The 15,089-nt window shown below is 36.1% G+C and overlaps 1 protein-coding gene across 1 annotated transcript in view; it reads left to right on the top strand.

Annotated features, from left to right (window-relative positions):
- Positions 1–10,761: 10,761 nt before the first annotated feature.
- The window catches only part of LOC149085581 (proto-oncogene tyrosine-protein kinase receptor Ret-like), a 137,157-nt gene continuing 132,829 nt past the window's right edge, over positions 10,762–15,089 (top strand). Inside the window, exon 1 of the mRNA XM_089233709.1 lies at positions 10,762–11,584. Coding sequence (XP_089089835.1) covers positions 11,512–11,584 — 73 coding nt within the window. The 5' untranslated portion in view covers positions 10,762–11,511. The remainder of the gene's footprint in view (positions 11,585–15,089) is intronic.

Genomic DNA, 15,089 nt, shown 5'->3' with positions numbered 1-15,089 from the left:
AAAATAATGAAAATAATTAGCTTAGACTTGAATGTTTTCACCTCAAGCGTTCTTTCTGTGCAAGACTCATAACATCAAAGTGAACAGTCTGGACATTCTAATACACTGGTGAAATAAATTAAGAGAATTTGCATATTTTATCGAATTTCATGAAAAGAACTGAACTGAATGTAAAACCACTGCTTCTAGACAAAAATGCAAATCTTGTACGTCAAATACGTAAGCGTATACGTGTGTGTAGGAGGAGCCAGTAGAGAAACAGGCTTTATAAGCGCACGTAAGTTAAGACGCATTTCGTTCGCTAGCACACCTCGGCGAATTTCTTGGTGTTATTTTGCAGCAATCGGTTAATTTCAAATTGTAACAGTAAAAATGAGTAACCACCAACGTTTAGATGATGGAATGAGGGGGCGAATTGTGGGGAGGCTAGAAGCAGACCAATCTCAAGTCCAGATTTGTAGAGAATTCAATTTAACGCCCAGCGTCGTGTGTAACTTATGGAAACAGTTCCAGGATACCGGATCCATCGAGAGAAAGCCTGGGCAAGGTCGTCCAAGAGCCACGACGGCCAGAGAGGATCGCCATTTGTCGATTATAGCGAGGCGTAACAGGAGTGCTACAGCTTCTCAGCTCTCTCGTGACTTGTATGCAGCCACAGGAACCCGTGTATCAAGGGTGACTGTTTCCAAAAGACTTCATGAGAGAGGGTTGTATGCAAGAAGACCTGCTGTTTGCGTCCCGCTCACTTCTACGGACAGGAGAATCCGTTTATCATGCTGCAGAGAGCATAGAGATTGGAGTATGGATCAATGGGCGACCGTTCTCTTCACTGATGAGTCCCGGTTCAGCCTAAGCACCGATTCGCCGTACGTTCATATGGAGAGAACCAGGGGCCCGCTACCTACCCCCCAATGTCCGCGAAATCGACCATTATGGCGGAGGAGGTTTAATGGTCTGGGCAGGCATCATGTTGGATGTCCGCACACCTCTCCATGTCTTTGAAAGAGGCACTGTGACTGGTGTGAGGTATAGGGATAAGGTCTTGGAGCCCTATGTTCGCCTTCTCAGGGGTGCAGTTGGCCCTGAGTTCATTTTAATGGACGATAACGCGAGGCCACATAGAACTTGGGGGTCTGCTTCCCCCCCCCCCCGAAATGTGAGAAAATGACCTACAAAAGGGAAAAGGATGCCCAAATCTATTGTTCTATCACTTTGGTCCCCCCCCCCCAGGAAATGAAAGCGGTCCCCCTCCGAACGAAATTTTTGACTACGGGCTTGAAGTATGTTATTTGATAGGCAAAAAGTTTTTTAGCCACGTAGGGGCCCCAGAGAAACCTATTTTCCCGGGAGATCTGAATGTTAAGACGACCAAGTTATTTGCATGTATCAGATAGAAAAGTGAGTTGATCACATCATACATGGGAACATCCATGATCCTGACTGGGCTGTGTACAGTGTAAAATAAGATCTGCAGTTTTTAACCTTTTAAGCGCCAATTAGAAATCGCTAAACCCCTCTTTCAAAACGCCATATCTTTTTTAATGAAGTAGGCTTTCCGATTTTCAGCAGGTGCGAATTGAAGGGTATAGGGAAAGGTTTTCCATTGAAAAATCTATTTTCCAAAAAACTCGGCTTTTCGGTGTTAAAATATGAGAATTTTATGTAGACGAGATATCTCGTCATTGCCGCTTAAAGGGTTAATCTTCCTTTTTTTTTCTAGAATTTTAAGATCTCCTGGTCAAATTTTCAGGATTTTTGGAATAAGAAAAAGTAAAAAGTACCCAAGTATGGACGTGTGAAAAATTTCTGCTTGAAATTCCTACTCGTAATCACATGCTCATTGCATTTGACGCGTTTAAACAAGTTTTTTTATTTATCATTGCACAATACGTGATGTACTCCATGGTTCACGTTTTAATGAAATATTAAAAAGAATTATACACCAAATGTAATTACCTAAGTTAGGTTTTTTTAGATGGTAAGTGAAATCGAGTATTTTAAAAGCAAGTATACATGTATGCGATATATTTTTTAGAAGTTTTTGGGAAATTATTAAACAAAAGTAATACAGATTTCAAATACGGTTGTTTGATACTTCTAGTGAGGTGAATTTATTGTCAAAAATGTTAAAGCGTGTTAGAAAATATAGAGTATATATGTTATGAACCGAGAAAAAACTAGTTCAAATTGTTACTTTTCTTTATCCACTTTAATTATTTAATTTTTTCCATCACAAATATTATGAACAACAAATGCCTAAAATAATAAAAAAATTGCTCGTTATTGTAATTTTTAAAAGCAATCTCTTTTAAAAATTTTTTTAGATTATTTTCTACATAGCACTTGCGAAAATTCAAATTTACGTAATTGTTCATGCATTTAGATGCAGTATGGTAATAATAAAAAACAAGATGATGGGCATTAAAAGCTATAATTGAAAACTGATAGTGACATTATGAACTTGAATATTGTGTGACATATACTCACTGAAGATTTTTCTTTGTTTATTTAAAATAAGTGATGTATGTTGATATTTTTTTTTTGTAACGAAAAAGATGATCTCGAGTGCATTCTATCACCTTTTTCACGTTCTTTTGCGTAATTTTATAACCCAATAATTTGGTGAAAAAAAAATGCAACCTGTATTTCGGTTTTAATTGGTTTGTATCTTATTTCACCATTTTCAACTCAAATTTCGACGAGTTTGTTTATATATATATTGAGTACTAATGGAAACTGTTAATGCCCCCCCCCCCCAGAATGAAATAAATTTGCCTAAATATGAAAAAAATGCTTTGAAGAAATGCACCAAATCATTTGAAACTTTTAACTTAATCAAATCAGTATACTTCGTATTACTCGTACTATTCTTATACTGTATACGGTTTCATGACCGTGACAATGAGCCTTCCTGCTCAAACATTTCGTTATTCAATTGATTATCTTGTCAAATGAACAATATTGAATGAGACAATAAGGTCAAAAAGATTAAATTTTGAAAATAGAAATCCATGCAAAGTTATAAAAATTTTTTGGGTGATAAAATCGTAGGCCGAATTTAGCACAAGATCAGGTTTCGTTTGCAGATATGGCAAAAATATTGAGAGAATTTTAATAACTCAACAAATGGGAACAATAATCGTTCTTCCTTACTGCAAAAAATATCTACAGCACCGATAAACATAAAACGATTTTTTGGATTCTGGATTAGCTAACAGAAATGATGTCATTTGATAATATCCTTATGATGGGAATAGATAATTTGATCGACGATTGATAAAAGAAAGAGTTTCTCAACCTGTGTTCCGTGTGCTAAAGGTTCCCGTCGGCAATTTAATTGCAGCTGAGTGAAAAATTATTCAATGGTTGTAATTTATATAGATAATACCGTATGGGATAAAATAGAAAATTAGCCCTTCGTTCTTAGGGTAACTGTATCTCAACGGGAAAAATGCGGGAAATTGTCATCCCCTAAATACGGATATCTCTAATTCTAGTCAAAAGATGCAATTCACGACAAATTTGCTAATTATTGCTAAAATTGCTGAAGAGCAGGGAAATAGAGAGCATAAAAAATGTAGTTCAGGAGAATAACAATCATCACATGACTTGTGTTAGCATTTTTCATTCAGAAAAATACGCGATTCTGTTGTCTTGAACACGGTAAAATACGGAACATCTCCAATTTCCATCATAAACGTTGCCATAAGCAGGGGCGACTTAAGCGAGGGTGCAAGGGGTGTGGTGAACTCGGGTGGCAGGTTGGAAGGGGCAACGGCTTAATCTTTCGTTCGACACAAAAATTTTTAAAAATTCCAACAGTAAAAATTTAAGAGATAGTGCTTTTGAGCCATACGCTGACAACGGAGGTGTTGAGAAAACTTGAGGAAAAAGACAAAGCCTGGGACGGTAATATCAGACACCAAAATATAATATATCGCAAGAAAACCAGGATGTATTTTGGTGCTCTCAAGCAATAATTTTTCAGGACCAGTCAAATAAACGAAAGGAAATAATCCTACTTCTCATTTGCCCTGTCCTAGAAGCACTAGAAATGCTTTGAATGCACTAGAAATAAATGTCTTAATAAAAATCGAATGGTATACATCAGCTTTACAGGATAAGTGTAAGTGATGTTGGCTGTTTGTGGATTGAGTTATTGGTGTAGATTGAGTGAATCAATGCTGTTTTGTGGATTGAGTTATTGGTGTTGATTGAGTGAATCAATGCTGTTTTGTGGATTGAGTTATTGGTGTAGATTGAGTGAATCAATGCTGTTTTGTGGATTGAGTTATTGGTGTAGATTGAGTGAATCAATGCTGTTTTGTGGATTGAGTTATTGGTGTAGATTGAGTTGCCAGAGGTATCCAGTCCGTGTGGACAACGAGCCGATATTGCCATATGGCGATGTGGCCTGGGTATCTTTCGGTTTGACGGTGTAGATTGAGTGAATCAATGCTGTTTTGTGGATTGAGTTATCTGGCATAATCATAAATGTTAAAATAATTCCGGAAGAAGAAAAAAGTAAGATGACTGATTTTAAAGCATTTACTTCAAAAGTGGGACGTATGGTCAGGCACATTTTCTCGGTAAACAATGGTGTGCCGCTTTCTTCGAAAAACAAAATAATTTATCCCAGGGTCCCCTTGCCTACTGTCCTGTCGGCGTCCCGCCAGAGTCGTTTTTAGGGGCTGCACATGAAGCTTTGCACCCAGGCAGCGGATAAGCTCGAGCCGTATATCCACAAGTTAACAAAAGCACCAATTATTGTTTAAAAATTGAAAGGCTACCAGAAATCATAGTGAATTGAAATGTAATTAGTTCATGGGAAAAACTCTGAAAGCATGACAAATATGCGAGATGAATATTTATATTTATAGCCCTAATTATCATAAAAGTTATGGAAATTACCTTCATTCACGATTTTAGTGAAAATTACCAATTCAAGTAACTTTCGTTAAAAAAAAAAAAACGTGTATAAAAAAGTCGGAAAAGCTAAAAATAAAGAAATGCCACTTTAAATACGGCACACTCCTGCATAAAATAAGGTACATGGTCACACCACTCATTCTGTAAGGAAGTTGTCCGTCGAATTGTTTCAGACATTTTAAAGGTCCTTCAGTTTAGAAAAGTTGAGAAATGCTAATATGAACGATAATGTCCAATAAAAAGCACAATCCAGAAAATTCTCTCTATTCATGGTAACCAAACTAATCGTTGATATCAGTCCCAAAACTCTTAATTGAAAATTCACGTAAATTTTTTTTTAGTTGTCACTGGCAGTTATGATTTCAATGTTTCAACTGTTTCTCTTTGACCTTAGGCAACGCGACATGCTCTTAAGGCTGCATCACGCATGCTTTTACATTACTTTTCATATCCAGTTTATGCGACAGATTCTCAAGCTCGCAAATATGATGGACTCTGTGATCAATTTAAAAGATTCTTGATTACTTGTTGTGAGTTTTTGTCTTGGATGATGATTTGGCGTTTCAAAAAGGTATCGATTTAGGTTAGATTTTGGTATACTTGGTATCCTGTGAAGAACCATCATTTTACCAAAACCCCCAAGAAAGTCAATTTTTTTTCTTTTCCTATTTCTTATGTAAATTGAACAGAATATAAGTGCCCTAGAACCATACTACAATGGTTTCGTCCACGTAATAGAACGAATATCGTGGTTTTAGACCAATGACGTAACAAATAGGGTGAATCTGGAAGTCCGCCCTCTTCTGAAATGTGAAAAAATAAGCAAAAATGACTTGTGTTTATATACAATCATATGCTAAGTTTACTGGACCATCAGTTTGGGTCCCTATTTCCGAAAGAAATTTCTGGCTTCGGCCCGACGGAAGTTATCGCAGTTTTTTTCAAAACAACCTCATATTCAAGAATTACAACGACTGAGTCTATTACGTAAATTAATATTTTTCTCGAGATTACTTCGTCTGATAATTTTTGTACTGCACGACGTTAACAGGACTGTTCGAAAAGATTACGTCTTTTTATTTTCGGTTACTGTAAAGATTTGGGGTCTGACAGAGCGCTTGAGAAAAACTTTTTCAAACATTAGAGAAAATTTTAGATGGAAAAAAAAAGTGAGCATAGTTTTTTATTCATCCTCTAAGCAGCATAGCAGAAATCACTAAATCTCCTGTAAAATGCTTTTTTTTCTTATTAAGAGGAGGCTTTCTTCCGAGTTTCAACAGGTGCGAAGTAAGGACAGGAAAATGTGTTCCATTGAAAAATCAGCTTTATATAATATCTGGGCATATCATTGCTAAAATAAAAGGCTTTAAAGAAGGCTAGATATTTCGTTGTTGCTGCTGAGTTGGTTAAATCGCTGTCAAAAATTCCTAGTGGGATTTACAAGAATTTCTTTGAAAGTTTTCTCTCATCCATGTATAAAATGAAAGTTAGTAAAATCTTGAAAATTTCTTTGTTCAAGAAATGCTGTTGCGCATTTTTCGATGCGCAACAGCTTTACACACAGTTTCTCAGAGTCTGAGGTAAAGCTTTACCAGCCAAAAAAGAACAGTAAGAACAAAAATTTCTTGTGGCTTTTACAAGAATATCTTTGAAAGTTTTGTCTCAAACGAGAAGAGGAACGATAACGAAATAGCACATTTCCTATTGTCCAAGTTTTACTGCCATGTATTTAAGGCGAAAGTTAGTAAAAACCTAGAGAAAATTTCCCTTTCTTTAAATATAATTTTCTTATCATTAATGTACTGTTTCAGTAAAACTATTTTTATTCACAACGTTTGAATAATATTATGGAAAAATTCTCCCACACCCATTTAGTATGAACTGGTCTTTCCTTAGTATAATTTTATCGCTTTATGATTTGTTATGATGCCGATTGTCCGATGGCTTTGTTGCGCATTCGAATTCCAATTGGCATCGGAGTACACGTAGTAAAATAGGCATGACGTGGATATTATTAAGAACCTAAGAAGAAGCATAGTAGAATAAACGTTAAATGATAGCCCAACAGGAACGTGCAAAATGCTCCACTAGCAGTCCTGTAATACGTGATTTGGATAATACACCAAATGCCGCATATTTCTTATACAAGCGAAGTGTAGAATCAATGTAGTGCCTGAAGAGAAATAGAACTAGAAAAAGAAATTAAAACTATACCTCATTGAATCACCCGAATTGAATAAATATATTGTGCGGATATTTTCGAACTTAAAAACGTCATATATTTTATGATGGAAAAAAGGAATTAAAATTCTCGTACTGGAATTAATAAAATAATAGAAAACATTACGAAAATAAACAATTGGCCAGATATTTAGAATTGATTCATCTTTGAATAATATGATTTTACTGACAAAGGAAATATGAGCTCCATTTTAATGTTCTTCGTAAAATTGCATAAATGATGCTTTATCAACGCAAACAACAATTCTGTGGTGTTTAGTCAGAACACGATAACTCCAAAATCACATTTTTGAGATATAAGCATTTTCATTGTCATTTAAAAATCAAAAATAAAGCATATACACAAATACAACTGAAAATATCATACATCAACATGTTGTTTAGCCGTACGCAAGTATTTCTGCATTTACCACGCTTCTAATTAGTTATAATTAGCAATACTTACTTTTAGATCAAAAGGCCATTTTTTGGAGATTTGTTCTGACCAAACACCACAGAATTGTCAAACACCTTTTCTCTACATTACATCAACCAGTTCTTCTGCGTACGAATCTTTGAAATTTTGTACTTCAGGGACATGTCAAGGAAACTTCTATTATATATGTCACCATTTAAATGATTTCGAAAGTAATCAGTGTACATAATATAGGTCCAATGCTGCAACTACAACCTAACTTGGTCGCAAGGGCAAAGGTGCATTTCGGTAGCCTATGGCATCAGACTAGAAGACTTGAGGAGAGGACCCATTTGGTGGTGCCCGGAATGCCTGGCCACTTGCCTTCTTCTAGGTGGAGCCCCTGTATATATTATCATTCTCTTGAGAAAAACTTCAAAATATATTTCGATATTTCTGTTGTAAATTAGTTTCGATGGCAGAAATCGTGGTTGTTAGCAGTATATTTCAAGACTAAATTCGATTCCGTCAGACAGCACAAAAATTAAGTGTTATGGAAGTACTTGTGTAAAATGTACTTCCGAAGTGAAGTGAAGACGCGTTGAGAACGTAAATCACTCTTTGTGCATTATGATTGATCATTTTTGTCGTACCACGGTCATTTTCTACACACGAGGGCTAATTAGACCGGGACCTACAATTTATTGCCGATACCGAACGGCAGCAAAATATTATACTCACCGAGATGTCGGTGCGCTAACCCCTCGGTGTGGGACAACCTGCGGTAGTAATTTTTTTATGCTGTCATGTCACCGTTTCTGTTGTACCCGTGTGTCAGGAAAGTTTCTGACAAGCATTATGATTGGTTCAACAGGTGGTTAGAGAAATGATATGATACATTATCTCAAGAGTTCTCATCTCAACCTTTGCTCCGCGAATCTCTAAGGGCTCCATGGAAAATAAAATAAATCAGTGAAATAGACGCATAAATTTTAAAAAAAAAAGTGGGTTACGGGGGGAAATGGCGCTGCAAGGCAAAAAAGTTTGAGAACTGCTGCATTAGCTTGTTGATAAGGAAATTTCTGAGTCGATCGAATTCTACTTTGGCCAACTGCTGCTTGTCAATTTTCCTCTTTGCAAATCGAAATGTCAACAAAATGGAAAACATTGTGCTTGACTATGAATGAAAAAAATTGAAACAAATTATGTGCGAACTCTTACAATGACAGAAATCGCCAAAAAGTACGGGATTCCAAAAATTACATCTAGTTCTCTAATCAAAAACCAGCAAAAGGTCGTTTCTGTGATAACTGGTTCCAACGACGTTCCACCATCCCGGAAATATTTCAGAGAAGCGAGATTCGCGCAAAATTTTATCCTGCATCAATTCCATGGAATCTTAAAATTTTCCGATGAAGTGATTTTTTGGGAAATCATCAATAAATACAGAAATCTCTTTTTTTTTCCTGTACTTTTTTCATCGTCTCTCGCATTTACGAACTCTCGATTTCACGAACTAATTATCAAGTCCGTACGGGTTCGTAAGAACGAGTGTCGACTGTAGTAAGCAAAGTTAATTCCTTATACGCAATGCTTAATTGCGTTCAAAAGCGGTATATATACAATACTTTACCTACCCCGACAATTTTCTTTCTTCTTAGAGAAATTTATGAGAACACATCTCAAAGCAACCCGAACATGTGTTTAAAAACATTCTGAATCCGATTTCCCCAAAAAAAAATTGTCCCAATTCGAAAAATACCTGAAATAACATGAAGAATTCGAGAAACATTGGGGTTTTTTAATAATGCACACAACTTCTATAAGAGAAACACATTTTTATCTACAGCAATAATTTTTATAGAATCAAAGCATAATATGAACATTTGAACATTGAATATTATTTTTTTTCCTAAAAGAGGATTTGGTAACAGGTGGGTATTTTATAAGGGAATGTATTTTTTTACTGTCTCTGGCAACGATCTGTGAAACAAATCGCCGTCAGAGACATTTTTTTTTTTTTTGGAAAATGCATTCAGAATGTTTTTAAACATTTGCTGGGGTTGCCTGAATGAATGAACGCCAGGGTCTCTGCCACCGGACTTATCCCGGTGCCGAGATCTCTTCCAGCCCAGCTTCGTGGCAGAGTCTGGAACAAAGTGAGTATGTACGCCTAACAGTCTGAGTGCGTAGCTAGTGTTGTGTATGATATCTCAGTGCTGCCATCTATACTTCAAATTGTGAGTGAAGTGTAATGATTGAATATTTGTAACGTTGTAGGCCTGTTGCTCTCTGTGGCGAGACTTTTTAACAGGGAGATCGGCTCGCATTCGCGCCTTGAAGTTGGGAACCACAGAAAACCAACTTCAGCCGACCACCACTGTGGGGTTCGAACCCGGATCCTCGCATCGCGAGTCCGTCACTATAACCACTCGACCACCACAGCGGCAAGCTGCTGGGGTTGCCTGGATGTTTCCCCATAAATTTCTCCAAGTATAAAAAAATACTCGAGATACGAAAGAGTATACGCTTTTGAACGCAATTAATCATTGGGTATATGAAATCAACATTGCTTACTACAAAGGTCTTCAAACTTTTTATACTCGCGAGCACTGCCTGTACCCATCATCAAAAGAAGAGCACTCTTGCGGCAAAACTGATATCATGAATGCATAAAATCAGGATTATAGAAGTATGCTAGGTGTTTAATTGAGACGTTGATCGAGTGTTCGCAAGCACGAAACCGGACACATCGAGCACTCTGGGAGCTTCAGAGAGCACCGTGGTGCTCGCGAGCAACGGGTTGAAGATATGCCTGGCTTATTATATTCCAACTTCAAGGATGTTGAGGGTCTCCTAGCAGTTGTCTGGTTAAGCTAAAATTTTGCACAGATCGTTCTTTTGTTGATTAAAACAAGAGGGGAGGGAGGGGGTCTAAACTTTTAAAAAGTTTAAAAATAAGCGCCATCCTAGAGTGTATACGTTGAAAAAAGAATCAAGTCAAAGTTATGAAATTCATAAGGGAATACGGTAATGTGAGTTGAAGTCAAACTTGAAAGGTTGACACGGTGATAATACGTTTTAGGAAGTTTTTCGAGTAGCCTAAGTGAGAGAGATGCGCGGCTCTCAACCACGAATCGATTTCGCGCGCTTCCGAAAGAGGACTTATGCTGCTGGGATGAACCGAGACACAACGTGAAGAGACTTCCAATCGTCCCACTCTTTCAAAAGCTCTCTCTCTCTTTCCACGGACAGAACCGAAACAAAAGCCGGACAACAAAACTCCTTCTCGGAACCGTCCCGGAAAAATCGCGGAGCGTGTCTCTCTTCCGGCTGTTGGAAATTACGCCGTCTTTTTTTTGTGGCATGTTTACCCCAGTGACAACTAAATAATTTCTTTATATGAATTTCCAATCAGTAATTTTTTGACTGATATCAACGATATGTGTGATCATCATAAATAGAGAGAATTTTCTGAATCGTGTTTCTCGTGCTGGACATTATCGTTTATATCATGTTGGACAAGTAATATATTCACATCATAATGATACCGGTATCATATTTCTCTCTCTTGCTAATTTGGAATGCAGAATTTTTTTTTATGTTTATCGATACTGTAAGTATTTTTTGCGGTAAATGTCATCATCTGGAATATCTATAGACTATGACTTAGATGAGCATGACGCAAAGCCCGTTATTAGAAAAGTTGAATCTATAAGTCTCCGAAAATTCATTGTCATTTTAATTCGTGTGATATTATGTGAAGACTGAATTTCATATATCAAATCAGCTCATGATTGGAACCGTAATTTGTGGACTTCTGATGTGTGAAAACTCAATAAAATTTTGAAACTGATTGGAGGCTTCGAGTTCTCAAGATTTATCACCTTTCTTGGTGTTTTCTTCATGACTACTATCAGAATAAAAACACTCTCAGAATAAAAACAATGCGTTTCATTAATGAGTTACATCAACGACAACGTGTCGAGAGAACACTCCTACTTGCGACCATATTTCAAGGTTAGTATATGATTCGTGATTTTTCCATGCATTTATTGAAACCAAGATCAACTGTTTTTAAAACTTTTTGAATTTACTTTTTAAAAACAAGATAAATTCACATGTAAGGATAGTCGATGCATGAAATATTTAGTGTGCTTCTGGTATGTACAAGCCTATATAAGTGCAGGTCCGGCAATGTCTCTTTAAAAAAATATTCTGCTTATTTATTTACGCCATGAGAATTCAAAACACTGTTGCTGCTCTTTATATGATATTACATCAATATTTGGACACATATAAAATCTTACCGTGATAACGAAAACTTTTCAAAGCATGTGCAATGTGGGAAATTAAGTTAGCTACATTATTATATTTAGTTAATTAGATACAGAATTTTTGAATTTGAACTTGAGAATTCTACAAATGCAATATGTTACGTTGATCTGAACACATTTTCTCAGAGCAAATTCTGAAGATTCGTGGTTTGAATAATTAGCATGTTTTCACGAGTTATCCGACGCGGTAATTGATAAGAAAACTAATTATGTGTTTCAAGCGGCGTATGTAGATCACAGATGTGTTTACTTTTATCCTTTTACCACGGATATTACTTGAAACGTTTGTTGGTGGAAAGAATAACGGAAGGAAGTAATTAAATTATCATATGATTACTATAAAAACATTAAACACAACGTGTTTTAACAATTGCGTGTAATAATTCTTACAATCGAGTGTTTTACAAATTAACAGATCACATTTTATTACAACATAGCAATGATATACTGTATACACAAGGTAAAAGCTTAAGTCCATTTCACCTCAAATAACTGTAAAGCGTCGGTTATAGAATCATACTTTCAATTAGAAAAGTATCCAAATAACGTGCCCATTTTAGATATGTGATTGCTTCACTAGGTGCCGTATATGTGCCGAGATAAAACATTTAGTATTTTAAACTGTCTCTGTTTTCTAACTTTCGATTAGAAAGTTATTGCGCTGTCTCTGCTGAGCCCAACAAAAAACTCCATGTTTCCAAGTGCAATATTGGTTGAGATATTCTAACATCGCTGAAAAGAACAGCATATGAAGCGCAGAACAAGCTTCCTCCTTATTTCATGCTGTTCTTTCCTTCGTTCTCAGTAATTTCACTACTCATATATCTCAGCTAAAATTGCATTTAGAAACGGAAATTTTTCGTTAGGCCCAGAAGAGGAAGGGCTACAACTTTTCAATTGCAAGTTGGAAGATGAAAGGACCGTATAAAAAATTAAATTGTGTATCGCAGTACATACGCGGCCCTTAGAGGAAAAAATGGCATATACAAAATTTGGCATGTTGTTTGAATCCTTTTTTTAATTAAAAGCATGTTTATTAGCCCAGTAGTATTCTGTTATGCCCAGCACCGTGAACGGGGGCTCTGTTTGATTATTCCCGTCCCAGTGGAGGCTCTGCACGTTTTTTCATGTGTGTGTACATAGGCGTACGCATAATTTTCTCAGAGGGAGGGGGGATTTATACGTTTTTTCCTGCAAAATAACACTGTAATCTCGGCTTGAGGGAGTACATTGCATATTCCGTAAAAAAAGAAAGGGAAGCAAAGCTGCCCAACACTGTGGATGGAGGCTTTGTTTTCCCGTTTCCTGTCACAGTGGAGGTGCTGCATATATTTTGTATATATATTGAGTATTTTGACCGTTCTCGAATCTCTCCCACTTCAACATGCCAAATTCTTCTTCTCTTACTTGCCTCACAAGTATTCTCCACACTTTTTTTTAAATCCCATGCTGTAGTCTCCAGCTCTCATGTGCCACTGGGCGCACGTGCAGTTTTTCTCCCTGGTCATTGGATTCAGCTATCCATTTTTAGTAAAATGGCTTATACGTCACATTGAATTGATAGTTGTCTTCATGGGGAGAACGACACGAGTGATTTCATACTTGCGAGCTCGGGGCAAGGGGGAGCACTGCTATAAATCTTTACTAATTTTTTCCGACATAACCCTGCCTCTTTTGAGGTAACGGAAGTAAGTTGCTTTGTATCAGTCCGGGATTGTGAGCGGTTCTATCTATCTATGTTTCTATTACCCACGGTTCACGAGCTATTTGAGGTGAAATGGACTTGTGTTTCCACCCGGAATAAAATGGACGAAAAAATGAAACAAAAACGTTTTCGGGCTTATTTGTGTTTGCCTGACATACATGAGTTTTTTTGTATTATTTTTAGATATGGTTGGTTACATGATGTAAAAATTAAAAAGGTTTTTGTTTTGTGAAAGCGTGACTCTTTTCGATATAACCAATTCGTTTAATTAGAGACATTGTCAATACTCCATTTCTTTAGTTTTACATATTTTCTTACAAGTTGTTTTTTTGTTTTATTACTTTTTTTTTCAAGCTCTGATGCTAATATAATAAGTTTCCACGTTCTCACTCGAACTAGTTCCCAATTACGCTCATTATTTTAATCGCCTGACATATGGTTAGTGAACTAACCTTTAGCTATGTAGCTGGCAAAAATTATTTTTTCACACTCCGCTTCATTGAACATAAACTGAAATCCGCGATTTGACGCAGATTTCGAATAGATCTCCATATCTATGCCTATTTAATCTTTTAACCGACATAGCAGAAATAACTAAACCTCCTCTAATAACCATATATTTTTTTTCCATGAAGTATGTGTTTTTCCGATTTTCAGCAGATGCAAAATAAGGAAATTCGTAAAATGTTTTCCATTGAGAAATCACAGCTTCACAAAATATCTGAATTTGCTATTTTAAAAATAAATGTACTCTAGGTAGCGTTAGGTAACACACAACGGCAAGACTTGATTCTTGACGATACATCAGAAATGTGGTTAGTTTGTGAGATTGAAATTAGCACCCACTCATATACATACCCTTAAATTTTACACACTATTTATACTGCACATCGTAGATTTCACAGCTGAAAACTCCCAAGCAACTTCATTCTCCGGTTTGAAAAGATAATGTTATGCCCTATGGTGATAGACTAGGGTTGCCATAGTCTTACAAGCAAATGTCAGTATCAGCTAGGTTCTTCCCGGTAGAACAAAAAGGCCAAAAGTTATTAATTGCTCGTCTATGATTGGGTGCATTTAATATGAATTGTTGTTATTATTGTTGTCGTTTTCCTTTTTTACAACTAACCTTTTGATACATTTTTTTTTGCATTTGTTTAAATCTATTTTATTTTAGTGTATCAGTCTGCGCATATCAGTATATTTGAGATTTCTTTAAACCCTTTATTTATCGACGGTAAATTTGTTATGTACTCACTAATTGTTTGAAAAAACAGTATTTTTGTCTTCAATTAGAACTAAAATGACCTACCAAATAATTTATGCAACGGTAATTTATTATTATCATTATATAAATATTCATAATATTATTTATCTTTTTTTACTTTTCATTATGTGGTAGATAACGGGTTAAATCAAGAATTTTTGTCAAAACTGTGCGACTAAAAACAAACTTGTCAGAATTTGAAAAGTATCATTTTTG

This window comes from Pholcus phalangioides, unplaced genomic scaffold (genome assembly GCF_987345545.1).
Source record: "Pholcus phalangioides strain wild (caught in Gottingen) unplaced genomic scaffold, Ppha-v1.0 ptg000007l_1, whole genome shotgun sequence".
NCBI classification, from domain to species: Eukaryota; Metazoa; Arthropoda; class Arachnida; order Araneae; family Pholcidae; genus Pholcus; species Pholcus phalangioides.
This window is presented reverse-complemented; position numbering and strand designations above follow the sequence as displayed.